The sequence below is a fragment of the Budorcas taxicolor genome, chromosome 15 (genome assembly GCF_023091745.1).
Source record: "Budorcas taxicolor isolate Tak-1 chromosome 15, Takin1.1, whole genome shotgun sequence".
NCBI classification, from domain to species: Eukaryota; Metazoa; Chordata; class Mammalia; order Artiodactyla; family Bovidae; genus Budorcas; species Budorcas taxicolor.
In genome coordinates, this window is record NC_068924.1 from 29,132,686 (window position 1) to 29,159,273 (window position 26,588).

The following is a 26,588-nucleotide window of genomic DNA, read 5'->3' on the forward strand; positions in this document are numbered from 1 at the left end:
TTGTGGCACGTGGGATCCAATTCTCTGACCAGATACCAAAATCGGGGGTCCTGCATTGGGAGCACAGAGAGTCCCAGCCACTGGACCACCAGGGAAGTCCCTCTGTTAGACTTCTTAAAATTACCAAGAATTTGTGCTTGGGAAACTTTTAAGTACTGTAGGGACACAAACTGAAATAAACATGATTGTTTTCCTGAAGGAGTTGACTTCATTATATTAAAGTATCCTGACTGAATATGCGGGAAGAGAGATGAGTTAATACAGGGTCCCCACTTTTTTTGCCCTCTAAAATCCACACTCTAGGACTTCTGTAGTTTGTGGTTTTGTTGCTAAGTCACATCTGACTCTTGCGATCCGATCGACTGACTGTAGCCCACCAGGTTCCTCTGTCCATGGGATTCTCCAAGCAAGAATATTGGAATGGGTTTCCATTTCCTTCTCCAGGGGATCTTCCCGACCCAGGAATCGAACCCTGGTCTCCTGCATTGCAGGCACGTTCTTTACTGAGCTACAAGGAAAACCTATAGTTTGAGGGATCCAATGATGATGCATGGGCAGGGCCACAGCAAGGTCACCCACACCCCATTCCTTAGAGTGAAATCTGGGGATGCCCCAGGCTTTCCTACACCTCCCATGGCTCAGGCACCCTGTCGCTAACCTGGCAGGTTCTGCTTAGCTCTGCAGCCCCACACTTTAAGAGGACATTGTTTACTTCCATGTGCTCATTGCTCAGACTAATGACTGGATTTGGGAGAGAGATACTTAACACCTTCCTGTGTACCTCTCTAAGGAAGGCCTGCCATATATATGTAGAGAAAAAGGGCCTCTTGGGGAATGGAGATTCTTCTGAATCTTTTTGTAGAATTTTCCTTCCCCTGCCTCCAGAAAGCAATGACAAGCCTCTGTCCTATAGGAATGGAATCCATCCCCTTACATCTAGGAAAAGGGATGGATTCTGAGGCCAGAGTGTACCTATAACATTTTTGGATGCGTGCTGAGATATCATATATTTCAGTCCTCTGGCTGAATCTATTGATAGTCCAGTGCTGCAGTGCCAGCTCCCTTCTCATTACCAACCCCTCTACACGTGCTCCTTAGGCAGAAGCTGTTACTATGGAAATACATTATTTTTAAAAACAGAAGCAGCCCCAGGCTTGGGAAGTATCTCCAGAACAAACCCACACGAGCAAGGAGGTTAATAGGCTGTCTCTTAGGATGAGGGGTGTCAATATTCCATGTTCTCAACCTCTCTCAGGTGGGTATCAGCTGGACCTCTGCCAGGCACTTCTGTTTAGGACAGATGCTCTGCAGCTACACACCCAGAGCCTAGCTTCGGCTACGAACCAAGAAGCTACGGAACCTGGGAGTGTTGGGATAAGGGGTTGATGCTATCCACAGGGGGTACCTCCTTTTTAACCCCACAGGCGTCCAAACTATGGAAAGCTGAGGAGCGTAGGGGAAAGCATCTCTTTGAGCGCAGTTACTCTTGCTTACTCTTACCTTGAGCTCAGGGGAGCAGGAGTACCCCCGATTCCAGGATGGGGCGGGGTAGTTAAAGATCCCGCCTATTTCCCACCCAGGAACCTCCTCCCCGTTCCGCTCCTCCTGCCACAGTCGTCCAGAGCTGGAGTTCCCGGCTCCCTAAGCCCCGCCCCCGCGGGTGCGGCTCCTTTAAGGCAGGGTGGGGGCGGGGGGCCGGCCGTGTTGTCAGTGTCAGCTCTGCGCACGCAGCCCTCCGGGAGCCGGTGCCGGCCCGTGAGCCACAGCGTCTCTGCAGACGAGTCTCCGCCCGGGTCCGGCGGGGCGCCCGCCGTGGGAGGAGTCGGGCGCTGGCCGGCGACTAACCCGGGTCGCACTGGCGGATCAACCGAGGAGGGCCCCGGACTACGGAGAGAGGGACCCCGGCTTCGCGACCCCCCAGGAACCTCCTCTTCTCGATCTGTGGCACCCCCTAGTCCCGGGCACCCAGCCCCGGAGAGCCCCCAATCCCGCGCGCCCAGCCCCGGGGGAGCCCGCCCCCGCCCCGCGGCCCGCCCGGGCCATGCTCCCCCGGGGCAGCGGCTGAGCCTGAGCTGGAACCGGGACCGGAACCCACGCGGAGCATGGATCCGGGTTGGGGGCAGCGGGACGTGGGCTGGGCAGCCCTGCTGATCCTCTTCGCCGCCTCACTGCTCACGGTGTTGGGCTGGCTGCTGCAGTATGCCCGGGGCTTGTGGCTGGCGCGGGCCCGCGGTGGCCGGGGCCAGGGACCCGCCTTCGCTGCCGAGCCCGCCGTCTCCCTGCGGGAGCTGGGCGTGTGGCGCTCGCTGCTGAGGCTAAGGGCGACTCGGGCCGGCGCACCCGAGGAGCCAGGCGTCCGGGGCCTTCTGGCATCTCTCTTCGCCTTCAAGTCTTTCCGGGAGAACTGGCAGCGGGCTTGGGTGCGAGCGCTGAACGAGCAGGCCTGCAGGGATGGGGTGAGTTGGACAGGACCTAGATGGTCCCCCCCACTCTGCCTTTTTTTTTTTTTTTTAGAGGAAGGACTGCTCAGGCCAGGAGGATCGTATGGGGGTGGGGATCAACTGAGGTACCCCATGGCATCTCTTCCCCTCTGGGATCAGAGAGAAGGGTGCAGGTGTGACTGGGCGTTGTGGAAATCCAGCTATATCCCAAATTTTCTATTCCTGTGGTCTAGGTACTCTGGCTCTAAACCGGTGCACAACTTGCTGTTCTCATAGCAACACTAATCCTTGTGCCCCAGGGCACTTCCGCCTAGCCTAGGTGCTGGTTGTGTGGGGGGGGGGGGGGCGCAGTGGGGGGAGAGCAGGGCTGGCAGGCATAGAAAAGAGACAGGTGCACCTGTGAAAGAATCTGCCTGGTCCTCTTGCCACCACACCCAGTCAGCACTTCATGCCCTAGATCCCTGGTGTGACCAGGCAGGTCCCTGAAAAGCCTGAATCCCACCCTTCACCCCATCCCTCAGTAATTTCACTGCTCCAGTCTAACACATCCTTCTTCATGCTCCCTGCCATGTCTGTGTGGAAGGAAAGGTGTTCAGGTGGAAAGGAGACTGACAATCCATGGCCATCCCAGCATATGAGCCTAGAGCAGTCCCTTGAGGGTCAGTCACAAACCAGCCCAGCCTACTTCCTCCCATTGCGCCACCAGCAGCTGGCCTCCTAGGAAGTGGGGCAGGAAGCATGGTCATAAGACTGAGGTGGGAGTGGGAAGTGAGACCTCCTTGTCTTGGGGTCCCCACTCTTCTTGGCCTTCACAGCCTGTGAACCGCCTCGCTCAGAAGGTTCTCCATTTCCAGCCACCACTAGTTGGAGGGCTTCACTCAACTAGCTGCCCAGATGCCTGGAAACAGAAGTAGACACACAAGAAAGTGCTCTTCCTTCTTCACCCAGCTGACCAGAAAGCCAGACGGCATCTGTCAGTCTGCACCATGAACTCAGTCTTCACCCAGCTCTCCCTGTACCTTGTTCCTCTGTCAGGACTGACTCCCCAAGACAACCGACTCCCCAAGACAGCTGACTCCCCAAGACAGCTGACTCAGCTGGACATTAGCCTCCCTTGGAGGGGGTGGGAAGATTGGGGTTCTAACCACCCATCTCCCTTGGCCTGACCTTCGGACAAGACTGCTACAGTAACAGAGAAGTTGGCTTTCCCCAGTTTGCCAGGCAAATGAGCCCTGTGGATTTGTTTCTGTCTGTGCCCCCTCCTCAGTTCTTCCCATCCTGCTCCCTGGATGGGGCTGCAGCAGCTTGCTTCCACTACCGTGGAAGAATTAGGGAGCTCTTACAACACCTAAGCTAAGCAGCTTTCTGCTCCCTAATGCCACCTTGCTCTCTGCCTTGAGGAATTAGCCAGGTCCCTGGCTGCTGAGCCCTCGGAGCTTGCTTTTCTTCCCAGTTCCTCTGGTAAAGTTCCCCATGCTGAGCTAGCTTTCCTCTCGAAGAATATGGGTAGAGTCATACTCTTGTGCCTCCACACCCCATTTAGCTGGAAGAAGGCTTAGTTCTTGTCTTGAATAAGTGGCTCTACTGCTTTCACCCTTGGCTCAGCCGTGTCTCTCCCTGCCCAGCTAGGATATATAGGTGGCACCAACACCTTTATTATTATTTTTTCTATGCACACCTTTCTTCAGGGGTAGGGAAGAAGGTGGGGGGAGGAGGAAGGCTCCTGGCATTCAAGGAGGAATCTAGGGTCTTCAGCTCAAGGTGATTTGGTCTCTGAGGTGGTCTAGCTCCCCAGGTCTGCCTCACACCTGCAGACCCCTGAAGAGGTGTGATTCAAAAGAAACACTTCCTGTCCTAAAGCCCTGTGCCAAGGAGGGGCCAGAAGCCAGCCTGCAGCTGAGGCATCTGCAGTGCCAGGGCCTAGCCAGCAACTGAGTAGGTCAGCCCTGCAGGGGCAGCTCCAGAGACCTGACCCTATGCCCACATTACTCCCCCAGAGCTCCATCCAAATCGCCTTTGAGGAGGTGCCCCAACTCCCACCCAAAGCCAGCATCAGTCATGTGACCTGCATAGACCAATCAGAGCGCACCATGGTAAGGGTCTGATGGGTACTGCCGTCTTTAGGACTGGGGTGGGGGCTGATCCTGAGTTCTCTTTACTCTGAGGGTTCTAACCTGAAGTCTGTGAATGCCTTAGGAATCCCAGAATTGGCTTCAGGAGGTCGGAGAATCCCATTGAAGTTAGAGGCAAAATGTAGTACTTGTGTGCATATCTGCATTTTTCTGGAGAAGTCTGAATTTTATCATTCTTTTATGAATTTATGACCATTCCAAGGGCTTCTCTGGTGGCTCAGTGGTAAAGAATACGCCTGTAACGCAGGAGACTCAGGTTTCATCCCTGGGTCGGGAAGATCCCCTCAGAGAAGGAAATGGCAACCCACTCTAGTGTTCTTGCCTGGGAAGTGCTATGGACAGAGGGGCCTGGCGAGTTACAGTCCTTGGGGTCACAAAGGAGTTGCAAAAGAGCTGGACCCCCCAAAAGGTGATTCCCAAGGGAAACTGGAGAGGGGTCTGCTGACCCACTCCCAAGCAGGACAGGGCAGGACCGAGCTGAGCATCTTCCTCCATGCCTGACCTTGCCTCCGTGCCTTGGCTGTCTCAGGTGCTGCACTGCCAGCTCTCTGCTGAGGAGGTGATGTTCCCAGTCTCTGTGACCCAGCAGTCCCCCGCTGCCGTCTCCATGGAGACCTACCACGTCACTCTGACACTGCCACCAACACAGGTGGAGGGGGTGTGGGAAATGGATTTGGGCAGGGGGCGGGAGGTTCAGTTACCTCTGCCTTTTTGGTTTGGTTCCTCTCTAAGATGGAATTTGGGAAGAGAGGGTCCTAAGGGGTTGGAGGAGTCGGGCAAGTCAACCCAGTCCCTTTATCCCTTGTCCCCAGTTGGAAGTCAACCTGGAGGAAATCCTTGGCGAAGGCCTGCTTGTATCCTGGGCCTTCACTGATCGCCCAGATCTCAGCCTGACGGTGCTTCCCAAGCTGCAAGCCAGGGAGGTAAGGGGGAAGGGCTGGAGAGAAGAGACAGAACAGGGAGGGGGAGGCAGAGCTGAGGGCCTCACCTCCTTGTTCCCCTCCCTGCAGAGAGGTGAGGAGCAAGTAGAGCTCTCTACTATTGAGGAGCTGATTGAGGATGCCATAGTCAGCACCCAGCCAGCTATGATGGTCAACCTCAGGGCTTGCTCTGCCCCTGGGGGCCTGGTGAGTAGGCACTCAAAGCAAATAGTTTGCGTGCATGTTGTCTCCAGTGTACTGTGTTGGGATTCTTGCAGCTCTTTTTACCTCCTCCTGCTCTTAGGTTCCCAGTGAGAAGCCACCCATGGCGCCCCAGGCCCAGCCATCCATCCCCAGACCTATCCGGTTATTCCTAAGGCAGCTTCGAGCATCTCACCTGGGAGGTGAGCTGGAAGGTGAGAGCCAGAAGCTTCTGGTGGGCTACCAAGGCTGTGGCTGCAGGCATTCCTGGCCCCTCTGCCCAGGGTATGACCTTTCTACTACTCAATGGCCTCTCAGCTTGGATATGAGCATTTTTACGTTTGTGGTTCCTCACAGGCACTGGGGAAGTGTGCTGTGTAGCTGAGCTTGACAACCCCATGCAACAGAAGTGGACCAAGCCCACGAGGGCTGGGCCTGAGGTGGAGTGGAGCGAGGACTTGACATTGTAAGGAGTGACTCCCCAGCCCCCACCCCTGCTCCCATGCGTGGACTGAGATCAAGTCCTTCCAGCGGAGCCCTGACATGAATCAGCTGTTTTCAGCTCTTAATTTTTGCTGTGAGCCTCTATTGTATGCCAGGCCCTGGCCTAGTCCCAAGGGCTACAGACATGATCAAGATGCACCTACCTCAACCCTGAGTTGATCACCAGCTCAAAGCAGAGACAGATGTGCGTCAAGAAGATGGTATAAGTGCTCCAGTCCAGGTTTATAAAAAGTGCCACGGGCGTGCTTAGGTGAGGGAGCTTAATTCCACAAAAATAAAGATCAGAGTAGGCTTCATGGAAGAAGTGGCATTTAAACCACACCTTTGAACAAAAGTAGGATTTCAACAGAGTGTGAGAGACCAAGGGTTCACGGCAGAGGGAACAACTTGAGTAAAAGAAAAAGAAGGTGATTCAACATAGAGACTGGAAAGGCAGGAACCTGGAATTTCTGAATGCCCAGCTGAGGAGTATGGTCCCTGCCCAGCCCGTCCCATTTTCTAAGGAAGAGTCTGTATTTAGAAGCATATTGGAGCACTTGTTCCATCTTATTTACATCCATCTCTCTCTGCCTCTGGGCTTCCCAGGTGGCTCAGTGGTAAAGAATCTGCCTGCCAATGCAGGAGATGCAGGTTTGATCCCTAGGTTTCGAAGCTCCCCTGGAGGAGGGAATGGCAACTCACTGGTTTTCTTGCCTGGGAAATCCCGTGGACAGAGGAGCCTGGTGGGCTTTACTCCATGGGGTCACAAAGAGTCAAACACAACTGAGCATACATGCACGCACTCTCTGCCTCTGGCCTGTGATCAATTCAAGGGTGGATTCAGTTTGCTAATCTTCCCCCTCCCTGCCCCACCTCTTGTTGGCCACAGGGATCTGGGCCCCCAGAGCCGGGAGCTGATCCTCAAAGTGCTGAGGAGTAGCGGCTGTGGAGACAGTGAGTATGGGGCAGGAAGGAGCACCTCTGGGTGGGTGCTGAGTGGGGCTGCCTGGTCATGGACCCAACTCACAGTGCCACCCCTTTCCCCAGCTGAACTCTTGGGCCAGGCCACACTGTCTGTGGCCTCCCCTTCCAGACCACTGTCCCGAAGACAGGTGTGCCCACTCACCCCTGGGCCAGGGAAAGCCCTGGGGCAGGCAGCCACCATGGCAATAGAGGTGAGAAGTTGCCCACGGTGGGGAAACGGGAAGACCCAGGGGAAGGCCAGTCCTGAGGCCCTGGCTCTTTCCTTTTTCTGCCTTGGCAGCTTCAGTATGAGGAGGGTTCCCCCCGGAACCTGGGCACTTCCACCCCCTCGACTCCACGCCCCAGCATCACACCTACCAAGAAGATTGAGCTGGACCGGACCATCATGCCGGATGGCACCATTGTCACCACAGTCACCACTGTCCAGTCCCGGCCCCGGGTAGATGGCAAATTAGGTAAAGAGGAGGAGCCTGGGAGTCCAGCTCTAGCCAGGGGCCCTGGACTACAGATCTGTGGCAGGACAGGGAGGGGGCAAAGAAAGCCCTAATTCCAACTCCTCCTGTTTTCTGACCACATCTTCCATATTGCCTATGCCTCTCTCAAACTTTCCCTTGAAAGTGAAAGTCGCGTCGCTCAGTCGTGTCTGACTCTTTGCCACCCCATGGACTGTAGCCTACAGGCTCCTCAGTCCATGGAATTTTCCAGGCAAGAATACTGGAGTGGGTTGCCATTTCCTTCTCCAGGGGATCTTCCTGCCCCAGGGATAGAACCCAGGTCTCCCACATTGCAGGCAGATGCTTTACCATCTGAGCCCCCAGGGAAGCCCTAAACTTTCCTGTACATCTGTCCATTTCCCTAACTAGCCCTCTCCCCTTTAAGCCCGGACCTACCAGCCCCCACAACAGTACTCATACTTCCACCTCCCCAAGTTCCCCTCTGTCTTTTCACACGTCTATCTTCCCTTTTCCCAGCCCCAGCTGCCTAATTGCCCCTCTCTCACCCCTCAACCTCTAGCAGCCCTTGGGACCCTCCAACAAACCCAGTGACCTCAGTGGCAATTCTACTCCAGGGCCTCTCCATGACATTTCTCCCAGCTCTACGGGTCCCATGGCATTACCCCTCCTTCCACTGGACCCCTATGCCATCTCTGCACACTCTCAGTATTTTCATGCCCTTGGTGGGCCCCCTGGCTCTTTCCCACACTCCTATTGGTTCCTGTGGTATCTTTTTGTCCCCATGGCATCTTCTTAGTCACCCCTGTGATTATTCATGCCTTAATCATGAGTCAGACAAAGTCTGCCTCTCAATAAAGACAGTAGGGGGTGGGGGCCACTCTAAAGCACCTCCCAGCTCACTGACCCTCCCCCACCCACCAGACTCCCCCTCCCGCTCCCCGTCCAAGGTTGAGGTGACCGAGAAGACGACGACGGTGCTGAGTGAGAGTGGTGGCCCCAGCAGCACGTCCCACAGCAGCAGCCGTGAGTAGGGAATTGGGAAGTGTGAGTGGTGGTTGACACCGGAGTCCCGGAGTCCAAAACCACTTTGGATGGGGCACAGGAGTTCAAGTCCAAGAAGGAGCTGGAGAGGAGTCAGGTTGCCCGTCTTCTGTATCCGTCATCCAGCAGGGGAGAGCCACCTTTCCAACGGCCTGGACCCTGTAGCAGAGACAGCCATTCGCCAGCTGACTGAACCCAGTGGGCGGGCAGCCAAGAAGACACCCACCAAGCGTAGCACACTTATCATCTCGGGTGTTTCCAAGGTAACAGGGCTCCGGGGAAAGGAGGGGGGCTCGGGGGAAAGGAGGGGGGCTCGGGAGAAAGCCCTCATGGGTCACTGTTGCCCGTTAAAACTTGTCCTTCCTGCCAGGTGCCCATCGCTCAGGATGAGTTGGCACTGTCCCTGGGCTATGCGGCATCCTTGGACGCCTCAATACAGGATGATGCAGGGCCCAGCGGAGGTCCCTCCTCACCTCCCTCAGACCCCCCAGCCATGTCCCCAGGACCCGTAGATGCCCTCTCCAGTCCCACGAGTGTCCAGGAAGCAGATGAGACAACACGTTCGGACATTTCTGAGAGGCCCTCCGTGGATGATGTTGAGTCAGAAACAGGGTCTACTGGTGCCCTGGAAACCCGCAGTCTCAAGGATCACAAAGGTGGGGTGATATTGGCAGCCCTTCCTTTTTAAAAAAAATGTACTTATTTATTGTGGGGTTATGCTGGGTCTTGGTTCCTGCGTGCAGGCTTTCTCTATTTTCAGAGAGTGGAGGCTACTCCTTGTTGCAGTGTGTGGCCTTCTCATTGTGCTGGCTTCTCTTGTTGTGCAGCACAGGCTCTAGGCATGCAGGCTTCAGTAGCTGTGGCTCCCAGGAGCTAGAGCTCCGGCTCAGTGGTTGTGGTACACAGGCTTAGTTGCTCCAAGGCATGTGGAATCTTCCTCAACCAGGGATCGAACTCATGTCCCTTGCATTGGCAAGCGAATTCTTAACTATTGTGCTACCATTGTTCCACCCCCACCCCTCTTTGATGCCCAGTTTCATCACCTGGGTCCTACTGGACACTTAGGGACATGGGAGCCTCGGGCCAGTCTCCTCCTCCCTCCTCCAAGGGATCATCAGAGTTCCCAGCCTGTTTCAGCCACGCCAGAGTAAAGACTGGGGTCTTGCTGCCTTGGGTCTTGGCTTGGATCTTACAGGCACGGGTAATAAGAAGAGACTCAAAAATATTTCCCTTTTTTAAAAAACCTCTGTTTTTCTGTCTTCCCGGATCTAAGGGCATATCTTCCTTCCCTTATTCTTTTCTTCTCTCTTTCCTTTCATTCTGTACTCTCTCCGCTATAAGAAATCCTTCCCTAGGCCAACCCTAGGAGTGTGACTGTAGCAGTGACACAGTTGGTGCATACCCGTGGTAGTTCTACTTTATAAGGTTGTAAGACTTGCCCCAAATATCCTCCTCCCTCTGCCAGTGCGTCTTTAACTATTTTAACTATTTATGATTTATGTCTTTAACTATTTATGATTTAAGCCTGCATCACTTCTTGGGATAATGAGGGTCCTAAGTCCAAAGCCTGCTGTGTAAGCACCTTTCTCATTATATTGGTCTTGAATTTACCCCTTTAAAGTTTTCCAGACATACTGCTCTTTGCTCACATCCTGGAATCTAATCAACAATCAAGGTCAACCCACTTTGTCCCTTTGTGATTTTATAGGCTTTTAGGAACACCTCTGCTCAGCTTTTTTCTTTCTATAGTAAAGAGGCCCAACTGTCGGTCTGTCCTCACAGAGTAGCCAGCCCTGGGACATTCCTCCTCAGGAGTGCACATAGAACCCCATGAGCGCCGCCATGTTTTTCGCAGAAAGGGCATGTTTTTTCTGTTCCATGCCTTGGACCCCTTCATACTCTTCCACGCTCTGCTCCCCACCTCGCCCCTCAGCCTCCCCTCTCCCCCTACAGTGAGCTTTCTGCGCAGCGGCACGAAGCTCATCTTCCGCCGGAGGCCACGTCAGAAGGAAGCTGGTCTGAGCCAATCACACGATGACCTCTCCAACACGGCGACCACACCCAGCGTCCGAAAGAAGGCTGGCAGCTTTTCTCGGCGTCTTATCAAGCGCTTTTCCTTCAAATCTAAACCCAAGGCCAATGGCAACCCCAGCCCTCAGCTCTGAGGGCCCTGTTCACCCTCTGAGCCAGGAGAGAGCGGGAATCCTCTCAGCCCTTTCCCCACATTCCCTTCCATTCCCCTCCCTGGATTCCCAACAGCCTGGGCCAGGGAAGCCCCCCGAGTTCCAGGAAGCCCTATCCACCCTGGGCTGTGGGGCCAGCTGGAAGGGTACTTGCAACGGGAAGCGTGTGAGAAGTGGACACCCGTTGCCAAGGACATAGAAGAGGGAGTGGGTGGCTGGGAGCAAGAGGAGGCTCTGTCCTGACACCCGTGGGCATTCCTCAGGCCCGTTTGCCTGCTGTTGACACCCACCCCCTCAGAGGAGTCCCAGGGTGCTCAGCTCCTCAGATGATCCTTTCTCCCTTATTTATTCTCTTTTCTATTTATACGTGTGGTCCCGGCCCCTCAGTGAACAGTGGATAGAGGGCATCTCTCCCAGGTGACCCTTCTCTCCTGTCTGAGGAGGGTTGGCAATTCCCTTTGGGATGGGGCTCCCACACCTCCCTCAGGTCCCCACCCCGACCAGCACCAGTGTCTGCCTCTGAGGACATTGGCAGCTCATAGAATGCTGGGCTGGTGCCCAGGATGGGGGGCAGGTACTCCCCATTCCCTGCCTCCCCTTCTGCTCCTCATCCCTCCCTCCCCCTTTATTACCGTTTTTGTACTTGATGCCTTCTCTGTGACCAGTGGCTCTGTTGGAAGGAGGGAGCCAGGAGCCTGCTGGGAAGCCTTCCCCAGAGAGATGGCTTTAGGAGTCTTATTTACAGACTGGGTGATGATGGAGCAAGAGTAGGGTTGCCCCTCTGTATAGTGGGAGATGATGATGTCCATTGCTGTGTGATGGCTTGGAATTTAATTTATTAAAGTCAAACTGGAGTTTATAAACTGAATAAATGGTCATCCTTTGAAAGGCAAATGGGTAGTGAGGCTGTGGTGTCAATCGAGTAGGAGGATCAGAGACAGGGACCCAGGTGGGGGAGGTGACACATACATTGGGTCTGTGAAATTCTTGCACAGAGGGAGGGACATGTGGAGAGAGAATGGGAGCACAGTGTCTTTGGAAGGTCAAGTTGTAGTGATAATTTCAATCAGGAAGAAAAAAAGCCTTTCAGCTAGTACAAGCATCTTCATTCCCCTTCCTTGAACAGGCTGCTCCTCCTAGAATATAGGAAAGTCTGGAGTAGAGGCTCTGGATCTAGCCTGGATCTGAGTCCCAGGTCCACACATAATTATCTGCGTGACCTTGGGGAAATTATGTAACCTAAGAGTGCCTCAGTTTTCCCATCTGTAGAGTGGGGACTGTGATTAATAGTAGCTATTGTTTGGTGTGGGTGAGAAGTAAGTGAGTAAAGCACTTAGAACTCCGCTGGCATATAGTCAGCACTCAATAAGGGTGAGCTGTTGCCTCAGAAGAGACAGATTGGAAGGGGGAAGTCTCGTAAGGGTTTCATCATAATAAAAAGTCTTTCACTCCCAAGTGAGGGCAAGTTTCAGGGGATTATGACACTAGTAAATTCGAGGATCCTGGTTCCTGTTCTCCCAGACCTTACTCAGGACTTGAAGCAAATAAGCTGCTGCAGGATGTCAGACAGAGCACTGAACCAGGGACAGAAAACCTGGGTTTACCACAGACCCTGCAAGTGACCTTGAGAAGTCCACTTCTCCTTTCTGGACCTCAACTTCCTCATCTCTAAAATGAAGAGTGGCTGAGATAATCTTCCAGGTCACTCCAGCCTTGACATTCTGACTAACCTATATCACAGAGGCTTTAAGGGTACCTGCCTTTGGTGAGTCAGCTTGGAGTTGTTAATATTTCCCCATGTTCCTGTCCATACTAGCCAGAGAATACAGAACATTTTGAAAGGGTGGCAGAATATGGATATTTGGTTCATTTGTACAGAGTGAAAGTGAAAGTTGCTCAGTCGTGTCCAACTCTTTGTGACCCCGTGGACTATACTATACTTTATTTTCTTGGGCTTCAACATAACTGCAGGTGGTGCCTGCAACCATGAAATCAAAAGACACTTGCTCCTTGGAAGAAAAGCTGTGACCAATCTAAACAGCATATTAAAAAGCAGAGACATTACTTTGCCGACAAAGGTCCATCTAGTCAAAGCTATGGATTTTCCAGGAGTCATGTATGGATGTGAGAGTTGGGACTATAAAGAAAGCTGAGCATGGAAGAACTGATGCTTTTGAACTGTGGTGTTGGACAAGACTCTTGAAAGTCCCTTGGACTGCAAGGAGATCCAACCAGTCAATCCTGAAGGAAATCAGTCCTGAATATTCATTGGAAGGACTGATGCTGAAACTGAAACTCCAATACTTTGGCCACTGACTCATTGGAAAAGAACTGACTCATTGGAAAAGCCCCTGATGCTGGGAAAGATTGAAGGCAGCAGGAGAGAGGATGACAGAGGATGAGATGGTTGAATGGCATCACCAATTCGATGGACATGAGTTTGAATAAGCTCCGGGAGTTGGTGATGGACAGGGAAGCCTGGCATGGTGCAGTCCATGGGGTTGCAAAGAGTTGGATATGACTGAGAGACTGAACTGACTGACTGGACTATACAGTCTATGGAATTTTCCAGGCCAGAATACTGTGTAGCTGTTCCCATCTTCAGGGGATCTTTCCAACCCAGGGATCAAATCCAAGTTTCCCCTATTGTAGGTGGAGTCTTTACCAGCTGAACCACCAGGGAAGCCCCAGAATACGGGAGTGGGTAGCCTATCCCTCTCCAGTGGATCTTCCCGACCCAGGAATCAAACCAGGGTTTCCTGCATTTCAGGCAGATTCTTTACCAGCTGAGCTACCAGGGAAGCCCAATTTGTATGAGAAATATGCCAAATTCTAGTCATCAAAACTCAAAGAGATTTGTCAAGCTGATCTAAGAAATGAAACTCTTATTTGTTCACAGAGGAGCAGTTTGTTTATCAACATGACAAGACAGCCAACACACTGAACTCAGAATTTCAGATGAAATTTTTTTTTATGAGAGGCCAGGTATTCAGGTTCCTCCTGGATCTGTGGATTGAGTTGTTGATGACTGGAAAACTTAGTTTCCAGTGCTGAGCTGCCCGGTGCAGTCACCTATTTTGTAGTGAAGAAGAGTCTCATCACTTTTCAAAAATAGAGATTTAAAAAATGAACGCAGAGGAAACACAAAACATAATTCAGCTTATCCATTTTCTACTTTCAGGAGAGATCCAGAGTTTTTGATGAGTATGAATTATGCTTCAAGGTTTTGTGGCAGCTTTTAAAGAACAAATCTCAGGATGTGTCTTGAATTATCCAGCCAAAGTTGTGGCCTGTTTTCAAGAGAAGCAGATTGAGATGGAAGTAAACTATGCTAGACAGCAAAGCACTGTCTCAAGTTTTGGAAACGTGTGCATTTCAGAGATATCCTGAAATTTTTTCTCTGTAAAAATTGAGTCTACACAGCTCTGTGAATGAATTTTTCTTCAGGAATTATTAAATTAAAGCCAAGAGCCATCTATGGTGGTTTAATTCTGAATTAAAACATGGTTGGCAATTTGTGAAGTATTACTAAAGCTATGTGATTTTGAATGGATAAAGTTGATAAAACATTTTTGTTACTCGAATTATATTTTAAAACTCTTATTTTAAAATAGGGACAAAAGTTAATCACTGTTGGTAAAAAAATTTCATGCACAAATTTCTGATTTTCTTGTGACTTCTACTTTTTATGGCATCTTTAAGTTCATTTTATTTATATTGAACATTTAATGGGTTTTCTGATTTTGTAAACTATATAGGCTTATATTTAGGCTAGAAAATATAATATCAGTCCTAATGAACAAATGGCAAACCACTCCAGTGTTCTTGCCTGGAGAATCCCAGGGACAGGGGAGCCTGGTGTGCAGCCGTCTCTGGGGTCGCACAGAGTCAGACACGACTAAACAGAGTTAGCAGCAGCAGGGTACATAATTTTTAAACAAATATGTCTTGGATGCTTACTGAGTTTCAGTTACTAGGCTAAGCAATGGGGTTGTAGAAAGTCACACACATACACACACTCCCTGTCCTCCCTCACTGAACTGAGTGAGTCAGTGCAGAATGCAGACAAGTTAAATAGGAGAATACAATACAATGTGTGCTCAGTCATGTCTGACTCTTTGTGGCCCCATGAACTGTAGCCTGCCAGGCTCCTCTGTCCAGGAAATTTTTCCAGGCAAGAATACTGGAGTGTGTCACCACTTTCTCCTCCAGGGGATCTTCCCCATCCAGGGATCCAACCCTCCTCTCTTGCCTCTCCTGCATTGGCAGGATTCTTTACCAGTAGCGCCACCTGGGAAGTGTGATAGATCTGTAATAGGGAAACAGAAAAAGGATGTCCAGGAAGATTTCCAGGAAAAAAAAAAAAGCTTCTTCTTTGAGACCAGAAGAATGAGTAGGAATTAGTTCCCATCAGTTTCAGAAGATTGTTCCAGGCAGAGGAAACATTAAGTACAAGGCAGCAGAGGAAAGGCGGCTAGGTGTGGTGGGGAAGCTGAAAGAAATGCGGAGCTGGGGAGCAGAGAGTGCGGTCGAGAAGTACTCAAGATACGATGGGGAGAAGTATGCAGGACCCAGATGCTGAAGGGTCCAGAGAGCCTCGTATGGTTTGGGGCTTTGGGGGTTTGAGCATTTAAAGCAGCGTCGTGGTTTGATCAGATTTGCTCTCTGCAAAGGTCACTTTGAGAGTTCCGTCGAGAATGGTTTGGAGGGAAGCAGGAGTGACCGCAGGGAACCAGTTGGGTCAGTGTAGACATCCGGGATGGACGTAGCTAATGGTCAAGAGATGGGACTGCGAAGCTCAAGAAAGGGTGGTGGTGGGGGGGAAGCTTGAGAGAGCCTGTGTTAAGGGGGCAGAATTTATAGGAATTGGCAATGGAATGGATATGACGTGTGAGGGAGGAATCAGACATGACTGCCAGGTTTCAGGAGTCGTTCACTGAGACTGGTAACAAAGGAGGCAGAGTTGTGGGAGGAAGAGAAGATGGCATAAGGAATACTGATATTTAAGAAACAGCAAGATTAAGAAGGTGAAGGACCCCCAGTTTGGGCCGAGCAGGGTTCGTTGTTCTGGGCACCGAGCCTCCGACGCCTCTTCCTCCGCCTCTTCCTCTGTCTCAACGCCCACACGGCCAGCTGGAGCTGTAACCAACAGGAGGAGGGAGACCCCTCTCGGCTCACAGCCCGAGCTCGGCGCATGCCCAGTGGGTGCCGTGCGCCGAGCCTGCGCAGACGGGGAAATTCGGGCCCAAGGGAAGCCTGCCTGCACTTAGCCTGCAGACCCGCGGCGTCCACAGCGCTACCTTCCCGCGCGGCCCGCTGCCGCTCACTCCCGCCCCTTCCGTGTTTTGGTCGCGCACGGGTTCCGTCAGTAGCAGCGGCGATTGGCTGTTAGAGGGATTTGAGAGCGACGATTGGCTGTCGTTGGCCGTCACTCCAGCTCCCCTCCCGGACACGGTGCGAGGTGGGAGGGGAGCTGGAGAGACCCGGGAGCTGACTGACGGGAGGTAAGCAGGGCATGCCGGGGATGGCGGGGTAGCATCGGTCTGTCTTTTGGGCCGGCTGCCGAAGCCAGGCACTTTTCCGGTCTCTTCGGCGAGGCGCTCCCTTGCTGCTCGGCCACGCTGTCTGCCTGGCGCCTGCAGCGCCCCCAGCCCCCAACCCCGACTTTCCAGTCTGGGGCTTCCTTGCAGCTGAAGCACGATCGCCGCCACGCCTTAGGGGGAAGCCAGCGGGGCTGAAAGGGGGAGGTTTCCCTGCCCGAATGGTCTCCTTCCTTCTCTCCGAATTCTACCTGTGCTCCAGAGGCCCAGTCCCCACCGCTAAGGGCAACATTTCCTGCTTAGCCTGCCGCCTGTCCAGCTCCCTGTCCAGCTCCCTGTCCAGCTCCCCTCAACGGGCGCTTTGTTTTGGTGGTTGTTTAAACACGTCAGAATCTCATCTCTTCGGCCAAACTGTGAGTCCTTAGAAGGTTCCAGACCTTGGTCCCTCTTTTCTTGCATACCATTCAGGGTTCATTCTCGGTGCCTTGCGTTGCAATTTATACTCAAGTATTTGCTCGTTGCTTCTTACCATGATTCCCTATTAAAGGAAGGGTTAGGTCCTTCGGGTTTTCCTTTTGTAGCATTTTTGTAGCATTTGTTCTTGGATCATCTAATTCTTAGAAGCAAGGATACGAAGAGCCAACACTTGTTGAGTTCGGCTAAGCATTTTAATATCCATTATGTGTTTTAATCCATAAATCAGTTCAGTGAAACAGGCATGATTATTCTCGTATTAATAATACGTGAGAAACCCGGGCTTAAGTGACTTGCCTGAGATCACAGGGCTAGTAAATGTTAGAGCTTTCTAATCATAACAATCGATTCCCTTATCCACTGCTGTGATATTAATATCCTGTTTTACATTTAAGGAAACAGGTTCAGAGAAGCTAGGTGATTTGTCCAAAAGTAAAATAATGTTATAGATTTACTTGAACATTAAAAGAGCTCTTAGTAGGTGTGTGCTGGCTCTGCAGTTAGAACTGAAGAGAGCACAGACCAGGCTTTCTAGGAGCTCACAGCTTATTGGAGGAAACTTACAAAATAGCTACTCAGTAAAGCATGCTTTGGGTATTGTGTATATGGATATGATGTCTTTGGTGAGGAGGGAATCAAACATAAAAAGGTAAGACAGGCAGATGGAGGAGGAGAACAGAGCCATGCTCCCTGGCTTTGAATTCTGTTGCCATCACTTCCTAGCTTTGTGATCTTGGGTAAATTACTTAACCTATCTGGGCCATTGCCTCATCTGTAAAGTGGGATAATCAGGCTGCCTACTTCAATAGGATTGTTGTACTAATGAGTTTTTATAAATATAAGACACTTAGAACAGCGCTTGGCATATGCTTGCATGCATGCTTAGTCGTGTCTGACTCTTTGCCACCCCATGGACTGTAGCTCTCCAGTCTCCTCTCTCCATGGAATTTTCTAGGCAAGGATACTGAAGTGGGTTGCCATTTCCTTTTCCAGGGGATCTTCCCAATCTGGAGATCAAACCTGCATCTCCTGCATTGGTAGGTGGATTCTGTACCACTGAGCCTCCAGGGAAGCCCAGGTTTCTTATACCCTCTGTGCTGCTGTGTGCTGCGCTTAGTTGCTCAGTCATGTCCAATTCTTTGAGAACCCATGGACTGCAGCCTACCAGGCTCCTCTGTCTGTGGAATTGTCCAGGCAAGAATACTGGAATAGGTTGCCATTTCCTCAAGGCGTCCTTAGAAAGGGGTTTTTGGTACTTCCCTGGTTGTCCAGTGGTTAAGACTCCATGCTTCCAAGGCAGGGGTTACCTTTTTAGTCCCTGGTCAGAGAGCTAAGATCCCACATGCCATGAGGTGTGGACAAAAAAAAGGGGAGGGGTTCCTTTGGTAACCAGTTAGATATAGTAGGTTCTTGTACTTGTAAGTATGAAAGATTTTATGCATTTTGAATTTTCTAGGGTTTTCCCCTTTCATTGTATACTAAAGTTCTTTTTCAGAGTTCCCGCCTCTCTGAAAGGCCAGAAGGAGCAATACCGCACTCCCTTCCTGGGTACCACAGTGAGAGTTGGTGAGAATCCTCAAGGAGGTGATGCTCAGGGGACAGAGTCAGGGCCTCTTAGTGTCTTTTCTTCCCCCAGAGATTTTTGTGTGCAGTGTCACCTGTCATTCTGTGTTTTGTTTTAATGAGGGAAACTGTCCTTTTATTGTTCCTCAGACTCTGCTTCTGGAGGCCCCATCACAACTGGGCTGCTGAGTTAAAGGGCAGATTTCTAGGCCTAACCCCAGCCTTCCCAAATCTGAATCACTAGGGCAGGAGCTGGAAACCTCTGCATTTGTGTGCATATTAAAGGTTGAGAACCTTTTGTTTTTTATTCAGCTTTCTTCAACGAATGTTTATTACCCACCTAAGTGTGCCTAACACTGTGTATACCCAGTATAAACTGGACAGACACTGCCTCTTATGTGAAATAGAATTGACATTTTTGTTCGGAGGATATTAGGGCAGTGGTGAAATAAAGCACCAGATAGGCAAAAGGAGTGTGTGTGGCACTTCATAAGTCTGATGGAGTACTTAGGATGTGATCCAATGAGAAATAAAGAGCTTCTAGGCTCATCTGTGTGCACAGGAAAAATGTGGACTTTGGAGTCAGCCTGACCTAACCCTACCCTCTGGTGTGTGATCTTGAGCAAACCAGTTAACCTTTCTGGGCCTTATGCCCTTATCTACAAATGAAATTAAAACCAGTACTTCCCTCATAGGATGGTGTTGGTAATTAGATGACACAATGTGCTTAGTAGGTGCTTGGCGTATAGCAGATTAAAAGCAGAAGGGTTTGTTATCCGCATTCTGAAAATAAGGGTGTTCAGGAATAGAAGGGTTAAGCTCACTTGGCCAGGGTCACACAGCTAAGTAGGTGGTGGACAAAGGAGTCTGAATCTGAGCTCTGGGTCTTCAAAGCCATCTTTTTGAACCTGAGCGTTGTTCTGCCTTTTGTAGGAGTAATTCCTTCTTGATGGGTTGCTCTGGAGCTCCTTGAAAAAGTGTCTGTTAAAGTTCTTAGCTCAGAGCCTGGCACATGCTCAATAATGTCAGTTTGTATTCTCCATTCCCAAGAACACCAAACAGCTTCCAGGGGTTTGAAGAACTGCTACTCTGTCCTTACTGAAAAAGCACAGCATTTCTCACAGGTCACTGAAAAACATCTCTTGGCTCTTGGCTCTAGGCTGGCTGGCTGTCCCGTGTTAACCCCCAGCAGCCCTTGGGTGGAATCCTTACAGGTGCTGATTTCTTCCTTCTCTAGGGTGAAGGCCATGCCGCCGCCTGGGAAAGTTCCCCGAAAGGAGAACCTGGGGCTGCAGTGTGAGTGGGGGTCCTGTTCCTTTGTGTGCTCGGCCATGGAGGAGTTCTGCGAACATGTCACTCAGCACCTGCAGCAGCACCTGCAGGGCTCTGGGGAGGAAGAAGAGGAGGAGGAGGACCTGCTTGGTAAGGAAGCAGGACACAGGAAGGGGAAAGAGTTCAAGGGATGGTGGAAAATCTGACTCTCTTTGCCACAGAGGGAGAAGGCAACCAGTGAGAGTGGTGGTTTATTTTCCTAATTGTGCTTTTTTAATTTGTTTATAAAAACATTGTAGACTCATTCTGGAAAACTCATTCAGCAAGGATATGTGGAATGAACCTTTCCTCTTGCCATTAAAAGTCAATTAACTGACAGTACCTTAGTGAACATTCTTTTTGACCTCTCTCTGCATGTATATATATAAATTTGATAGGATTTTATTTTTTTTAAAGGATCATATGGTACAAGCTGTTGGTAGTGAAAGGTTGTTGAATCACGACGCCAGGATTCTTGGCCCCCGGAGGAGAAGAATTCAATCCGGGGCCAGAGACGAGGCTTGATCGCTCAGAGCTTTTGTGTAATAAAGTTTTATTAAAGTATAAAGGAGATAGAGAAAGCTTCTGACATAGGCATCAAAAGGGGGCAGAAAGAGTACCCCCCTGCTAGTCTTCAGCTGGATGCTATATAGTCACAAGCAGCCTGTTAATGAAAGAAATGTCTCAAAACTCAGAATGGCACCAGGCCCCTCACCCATAAGATGTATTTTGGGATAATCTTGGCACCAAATGGTTCATCTTGGGCCACAAAAGGATTAACTTGAATCTTGAAGAGCAGAGCACCATACAAACAGTCTCATTTACACAGGTTAGAGGAGCGATACCGGGGCATAACACACTGGTTTACCAAGTAGGTTCTGAGCCCAAACGGCGGAACCGACTTGAAAACAGAGTTTGGGGTAAATGCATGGTACGTTAGCATAGCTTAAGGTAAACATTTCCATAAGAAAAAGGCATTGGTTAACTTCAGGTGAAACCAGATGTCATTATGGCAACACAGAATTTTGAGAGAAACCTCCTTTTAAATTTGTATAGAGAAGGAAAAAATATCGCCAGTTTGTTTCCTCTTGCCGCTTAAGAGAGAGAAAAATGACACTTGCAGGCTATTTCCTCCGTTTGGAGACCCCTGGCCTTCCTGCCTGTTACCCTCTCAGTAGTCTGCTTTTTTCACTCTCTGGCAGTGTTTTTATGTATTTATTTAACAGTGACCACCAGTTAGGAATGCATTTTATGTCACAACCCTGTATAGAGAAGTTAAATACTGAAAACAATCCTTGCCTTGATTAAATTTTCTCTGAATTGTTCTATTTTATTCTCTAATTAAAAAGAAATTGTGATTTGCAGTCCTCTAAATTGATTTCACTACCCACTAATGGGTCATAACACAGTTTGAAAAAAACTTCTACGGAAGGTATAGAGACAGCTCTCCTTTCCCCACCTCAAATTCCATTTGAATCTAGTGACTGTAGCCTATAACTAATAGCTTCAAAAGTCAAGTGATATTTATACAGAAGGGAAATTAGGTGATTATTATATTTTTAAAAGTACCTACTTTTCAAAACAAGTAAACCTCTATAGAGCACTGAAAAATTGGTGCTTAGAGAGATAGGAAGTAGACAGGAATAGCTGATAGGCCTTCCTGGAGAAGGCTGATCTTGGGCAGAATATGGGGGAAAGAAAGACCTATGGTTTGACAGGAAGGAGTGGGAGGCATCCCAGGTTCCTCAGGGAACAGCAGAAACTCCAAGCCACAGTAGCAAATGCCAGCCACACCTGCTGTGTCTGAGTCACTGGCACTGGGCTGTGGACACACTGTCTCCCTGCCTAGACCATGCTTCCTCTCCACCTGGTTGTAGTTTTATATTTATGCACATGATTATTTTGATGTGTTTTTCTTCCTGACTGAAAGCTGTGCAAGGGTAAGGACTGGGACTCTTTTTGTACTTGTTGTTGTATTCCCAGTGCCTGGCATACAAGTAGTAGTCATTAAATGCTAGCATTTGCTAGATGAAATCCTGGTGTACCAGGTCATCCCAGCCTGGTCCCTTGCTGCTAAGTGGAAGGAGAGCTTTGGAAAGGTATCAGTCGCTTCCTTCTAAACCCCTTTTTGCAGAGGAAGAATTCTCCTGCTTGTGGCGGGAGTGTGGCTTCTGTTCTCCGGACAATTCTGCTGATCTCATCCGCCACGTCTACTTCCACTGCTACCACACCAAGCTGAAACAGTGGGGACTGCAGGCCCTGCAGAGCCAGGCTGACCTCAGCCCCTGCATCCTGGACTTCCAGAGCCGCAACCTCATCCCTGACATCCCCGACCACTTCTTGTGTCTGTGGGAGCACTGTGAGGTCAGCAGACAGAGCCAGGAGTAGGGATGGAGAGGGGTTGGGGATCTTAACTCAAGACTCCTTAATCCTTTCTGGGATACGCTATGTTCCTAAAGTTCCTGCTAGTAGCTTTCCTTCACTTCTGGGTAGCCCCTTGCTCAAACTTCCCTATCCCCACCAATTAATTTGGGAGAGAACCAAGAAGCCCCCCTCTGGACACCTGGGAGTAGGAGTCCCTCCACCCATCCTCAGTCCTTACCCCAAGTTGCTCCTGGCACAGAACTCCTTCGACAATCCCGAGTGGTTTTACCGGCACGTGGAAGCGCACAGCCTGTGTTGTGAATACCAAGTAGTCGGCAAGGACAACAATGTGGTGCTCTGTGGCTGGAAAGGTAGGGCCACTCCTTAATTTCTGGCTTCTAAAGAAAGTTTGGGGTTGCTAAGGGACCAGGGCAGCTAGGGGCAGGACCAGTCCTGCAGGGCAGGGTTGGCTGCTGGCTGGAGAGACTTGGGGGTGGCTGGAGAGACTTGGGGGTACCAGACCCTACTCTGGGGGTTTGTGGCTGGACCTAACCGGGCCTTCCTTCCCAGGCTGTACCTGCACCTTCAAGGACCGCTTTAAGCTTCGAGAGCACCTCCGCAGCCATACCCAGGAGAAGGTGGTGGCCTGTCCCACCTGTGGGGGCATGTTCGCCAACAACACCAAGTTCTTAGATCATATCCGTCGCCAGTCCTCGTTGGATCGTAAGCAGTTGAAGAAGAAGGGGCATAGGTGCAGGCTGTCCTACTTGGGGTGGTGGCTGGGGGCACGTTCTCAGGAGAGGAGGCCCCTCAAGGTGTCTGCAGGTTAGCTACATCTATCTTGAGGGCTCAGTCACCTGGCACAGTCTCTGCTGATGGGGATTCATTAGACGTTGTCACTCCATGCTTACTCTGTGCCACGGCTCTTATCTCAGCGAATCCTCACAGCGGCCCTATGAGGTAGGCTTCTTATCCCCCGTTTTTGCAGATGAGAAAACTGAGGCTCAGATTAAATCACTTACCTAAGATCACACTGCTAGTAAGTGGGCAAGCTAGAATTCTAATTCAGGTTCTCCGCTCCAAGTCCCACGCTCGTTCCATGATACTAGGTCCATCTATAGTTCCTCAAGCTCCCCTCTTCTTGGGTGGTTTCCCTCTGCCCGGGGGGGGGGGGGGGGGGGGGGGGGGGGTTCCTCTCTCCCAGCATGCTCTCCTCCTCTGTGCCACCCCCCCCACCTGTCTTCTGCCTGACCCCCTGCAGAGCAGCACTTCCAGTGCTCTCACTGTTCCAAGAGATTTGCCACAGAGCGGCTGCTGCGGGACCACATGCGCAACCATGGTGAGTAGCCGGCTACACCATCCTCCGGGCCTGCCCTCCAGGCTTCCGCGAGCTTTGCGGCCACAGCCTCCTCTCTGCCCCTCAGTGAACCACTACAAGTGCCCTCTGTGTGACATGACTTGCCCGCTGCCCTCCTCCCTCCGAAACCATATGCGCTTCCGCCACAGCGAGGCCCGTCCCTTTAAATGTGACTGTTGTGACTACAGGTAAGAGGAAACGGGGTGGGAAATCACAAAACCTGGGTTCCAGGATCCCCCATGCTTTCTGATCCCTCCTGACCTTTCTTGGCAGCTGCAAGAATCTGATTGACCTCCGGAAGCACCTAGATACCCATAGCAAGGAGCCAGCCTATAGTTGTGATTTCGAGAACTGCACCTTTACTGCCCGGTCGCTGTACTCTATCAAGTCGCATTACCGAAAAGTGCATGAAGTGAGTGGGGCTGATGGTAGGGAGGGGCCAACAGAAGGGTGGGGGGTGCCTGGGGTGGGGAGAAGCTGGCCTCACTCTCCCCTCCCCACCAGGGAGACTCAGAGCCGAGGTACAGATGCCACGTGTGTGACAAATGCTTCACAAGGGGCAACAACCTCACTGTGCACCTTCGCAAGAAGCACCAGTTCAAGTGGCCCTCAGGGCACCCCCGCTTTCGGTATGTCTCAATCTCCCCCCATACCCGGATTTCTGCATTTTTTTCTTCATACTTTTCAGCAATTTAAAAACCTTGAATTTGATGGTGCTCTGATGTCCACTATCTCCACTTAGCCTCGAGGAACCTCCAAAGTATTGGTGGGGCAAAGAGTATTTTTCTAATTTTTGAATCCAGGAAACAATACCAAACCCAATAAATGATCCCCAAAGCCCTGCAGCCAGAACCAGAGCCCAGAGCCAAGGGTCCTAATCAGTAGCTTCATGACCTTCTATAAATCCTTTGACAGCTCTACTGTCCAACACAAACAGTTCCTCTCTCTTCCCTCCCCTCCCTTTCCTCTTTCTTTAAAAAAATATTGGCTGCATCAGGTCTTGGTTGCAGCACACATGATCTTCATTGCAGCCCTACTGTGAAGGCTTCTAGAGAGAAGTGCAGGCTGCTCTCTAGTTGCGACGTGTGGGCTCTCTAGTTGAGGCACATAGGCTTAGTTGCTCTGTGGCATATGGGTTCTTGGTTCCCCCACCAGGGATTGAACCCCCATCCCCTGCATTGGAAGGTAGGTTCTTAACCACTGGACCACCAAGGAAGTCCCTCCCTTTCCTTTCTGAGTAATGAGCTTTCTTGCCTTTTCTTCTAAATATTATACAATAAAGACTTCTTTTTTTGTCTTTAACACCCATCACTTAGAATCCCAGGGCTTTTTCCCTCCTATTATCCCTTACCTTGCCAGTCTACAGCCTGTGTCTGCCCCCCGTCCCCGCCGTTCCCCCTGCCCCTGCTTGCTGTACCCTCCGTGCTCCTCCTTCACCAGGTACAAGGAGCATGAGGATGGCTACATGAGGCTGCAGCTGGTTCGCTATGAGAGTGTAGAGCTGACCCAGCAACTGCTGCGGCAGCCACAAGAGGGATCGGGCCTGGGAGCATCCCTGAATGAGAGCAGCCTGCAGGACATCATTCTGGAAACAGTGCCCGGGGAGCCAGGACCCCAGGAGGAAGCTGAAGAGGAAGGTGGGGGCGGTGAGGGCATAGCCCTCCCGGCCTCTCAGGACACGTCCAGCCCTATCATCCACGTGGTGAACCAGACCAACGCCCAGGGCGAGCGGGAGGTCGTCTATTACGTGCTGTTCGAAGCCCCAGGAGAGCCCCCACCCACCTCTGAGCCCCCCTCGGGGGGCGTCATGGGAGAGCTTCAGGGAGCAGCTGAAGAGCCAGAAGTCCAGATGGTGTGAAGGCTGCAGGCCTTGACCCTTGCTACCTCCAGGCCCTGGAGTCTGAGCCAGGCTGGTGGCAGCACCTCTAGTGGGCAGTCCTTGTCAACGGATGCCTTTAGGAGTGATGCTGAGAGTAGCGTGGTCCACTCTGGAGCCAGCTTGCGTCACTCAGCGGGCTAAGGGGCGTCCTTTTTCAGCCAGTCCACATTCTTTGGTGATCCTGAAGAGTTTTGATTCTTTGAGGGGGGGGGCACCCTGGTTGTGTGTGTGTTCCTGTAGAGAGGACTAATGTCAGGCTTAAAACCCTAATCCCCTAGACATGCTAGAACAGGGATGAAAATCCATAGTCAGCTCACATCCATTCCTATCTGTAGGGGTCCTTGGGCCCAGGGATGCCAAGTAACTGATCCCTCCAAGGGCCCTTTCCTCAAAACCAGCCAAGGCATTTCCCTCTGAATGGTTCCTCTTATAGCCCCAAGGACTTTCATGGTTATCCTCAGGGATGGGATTAGAGGCACTGAGTTTGTGCATAACAATTGTTTTTGGTAATAAAAGAAACGTGTGGGCTGTTACTCATTTCTTCTTCCTTATGTTTGGTGGATTAACTAGGCAATGAGGAGATGCGGCTGCCCAGAAGTGGAGCAGAATAATTAGGCTTGTTTCCCTTTTTAGTGACTGGGGTTGGTTTTGTTTTTAACTGTCCTTTTGTTCCCTGCCTCCCTCCCCCTCACCCCACCTTTGGTGAAATTCTCCACTTCCTCTCGGAACATCCACCGAGATGGAGGTCCCAGGCATAGGCCAGCAGTGGGCAGTAGAGCGCTGGAATGGACGAGTGGAGCGCACCAGGGAGACGAGCACCCGACTGTGACCGTTCTCGGGGCTCTGGTGCTGGGTAGAGCCCGGCGCTTCCAGGGTAGGGCTTCTACAGAGGCGGCTGGGGAGGGGTGGGTGTGAATGGCCATAGGGAAGAATGGGTACTTGGAGTCCCAGAACCAAGTTAGAAAGGTATGTGTCTGAAAGTGTGTTTTCCTGAAGAAAAGGGTCTTGTTTTTTCAGTAGATTCTTAAAGGGGTTGGAAACTCAAAATATGAACCATTTTTTTAGGCCTGTCTAGTCACATCTTCGGAGAAGGCAGTGGCACCCCACTTCAGTACTCTTGCCTGGAAAACCCATGGATGGAGGAGCCTGGAAGGCTGCAGTCCATGGGGTCACTAGGAGTTGGACATGACCGAGTGACTTCACATTCACTTTTCACTTTCCACTTTCATGCATCAGAGAAGGAAATGGCAACCCACTCCA

At 51.1% G+C, this 26,588-nt stretch overlaps 2 protein-coding genes across 3 annotated transcripts; both read left to right on the forward strand.

Annotated features, from left to right (window-relative positions):
* The first annotated feature begins 1,743 nt into the window (after window positions 1-1,743).
* Window positions 1,744-11,684, forward strand: C2CD2L (C2CD2 like). 2 transcript variants are annotated; one of them, XM_052652592.1, is made up of 14 exons: window positions 1,744-2,456; window positions 4,439-4,534; window positions 5,103-5,222; window positions 5,386-5,496; window positions 5,584-5,700; window positions 5,798-5,909; window positions 6,052-6,160; window positions 7,067-7,131; window positions 7,225-7,352; window positions 7,442-7,616; window positions 8,538-8,639; window positions 8,784-8,920; window positions 9,028-9,313; window positions 10,611-11,684. In XM_052652592.1, the coding sequence occupies exons 1-14, from the start codon at window positions 2,103-2,105 to the stop codon at window positions 10,820-10,822; spliced, it is 2,124 nt and encodes a 707-aa protein (XP_052508552.1). In that variant the 5' UTR covers window positions 1,744-2,102; the 3' UTR covers window positions 10,823-11,684. The 2 variants fall into 2 exon arrangements, with proteins under 2 accessions (XP_052508552.1, XP_052508553.1); XM_052652593.1 differs by having other exon boundaries at window positions 8,787-8,920.
* A 4,837-nt stretch (window positions 11,685-16,521) lies between these two features.
* HINFP (histone H4 transcription factor) lies at window positions 16,522-25,861 on the forward strand. Its single transcript, XM_052652647.1, has 11 exons — window positions 16,522-16,793; window positions 17,848-17,891; window positions 19,655-19,839; window positions 21,863-22,092; window positions 22,352-22,463; window positions 22,663-22,815; window positions 23,354-23,431; window positions 23,517-23,637; window positions 23,723-23,861; window positions 23,954-24,078; window positions 24,890-25,861. Exons 1-11 carry the CDS (start codon window positions 16,602-16,604, stop codon window positions 25,305-25,307), a joined length of 1,797 nt encoding a protein of 598 aa, XP_052508607.1. The 5' UTR covers window positions 16,522-16,601; the 3' UTR covers window positions 25,308-25,861.
* Window positions 25,862-26,588: the final 727 nt, after the last annotated feature.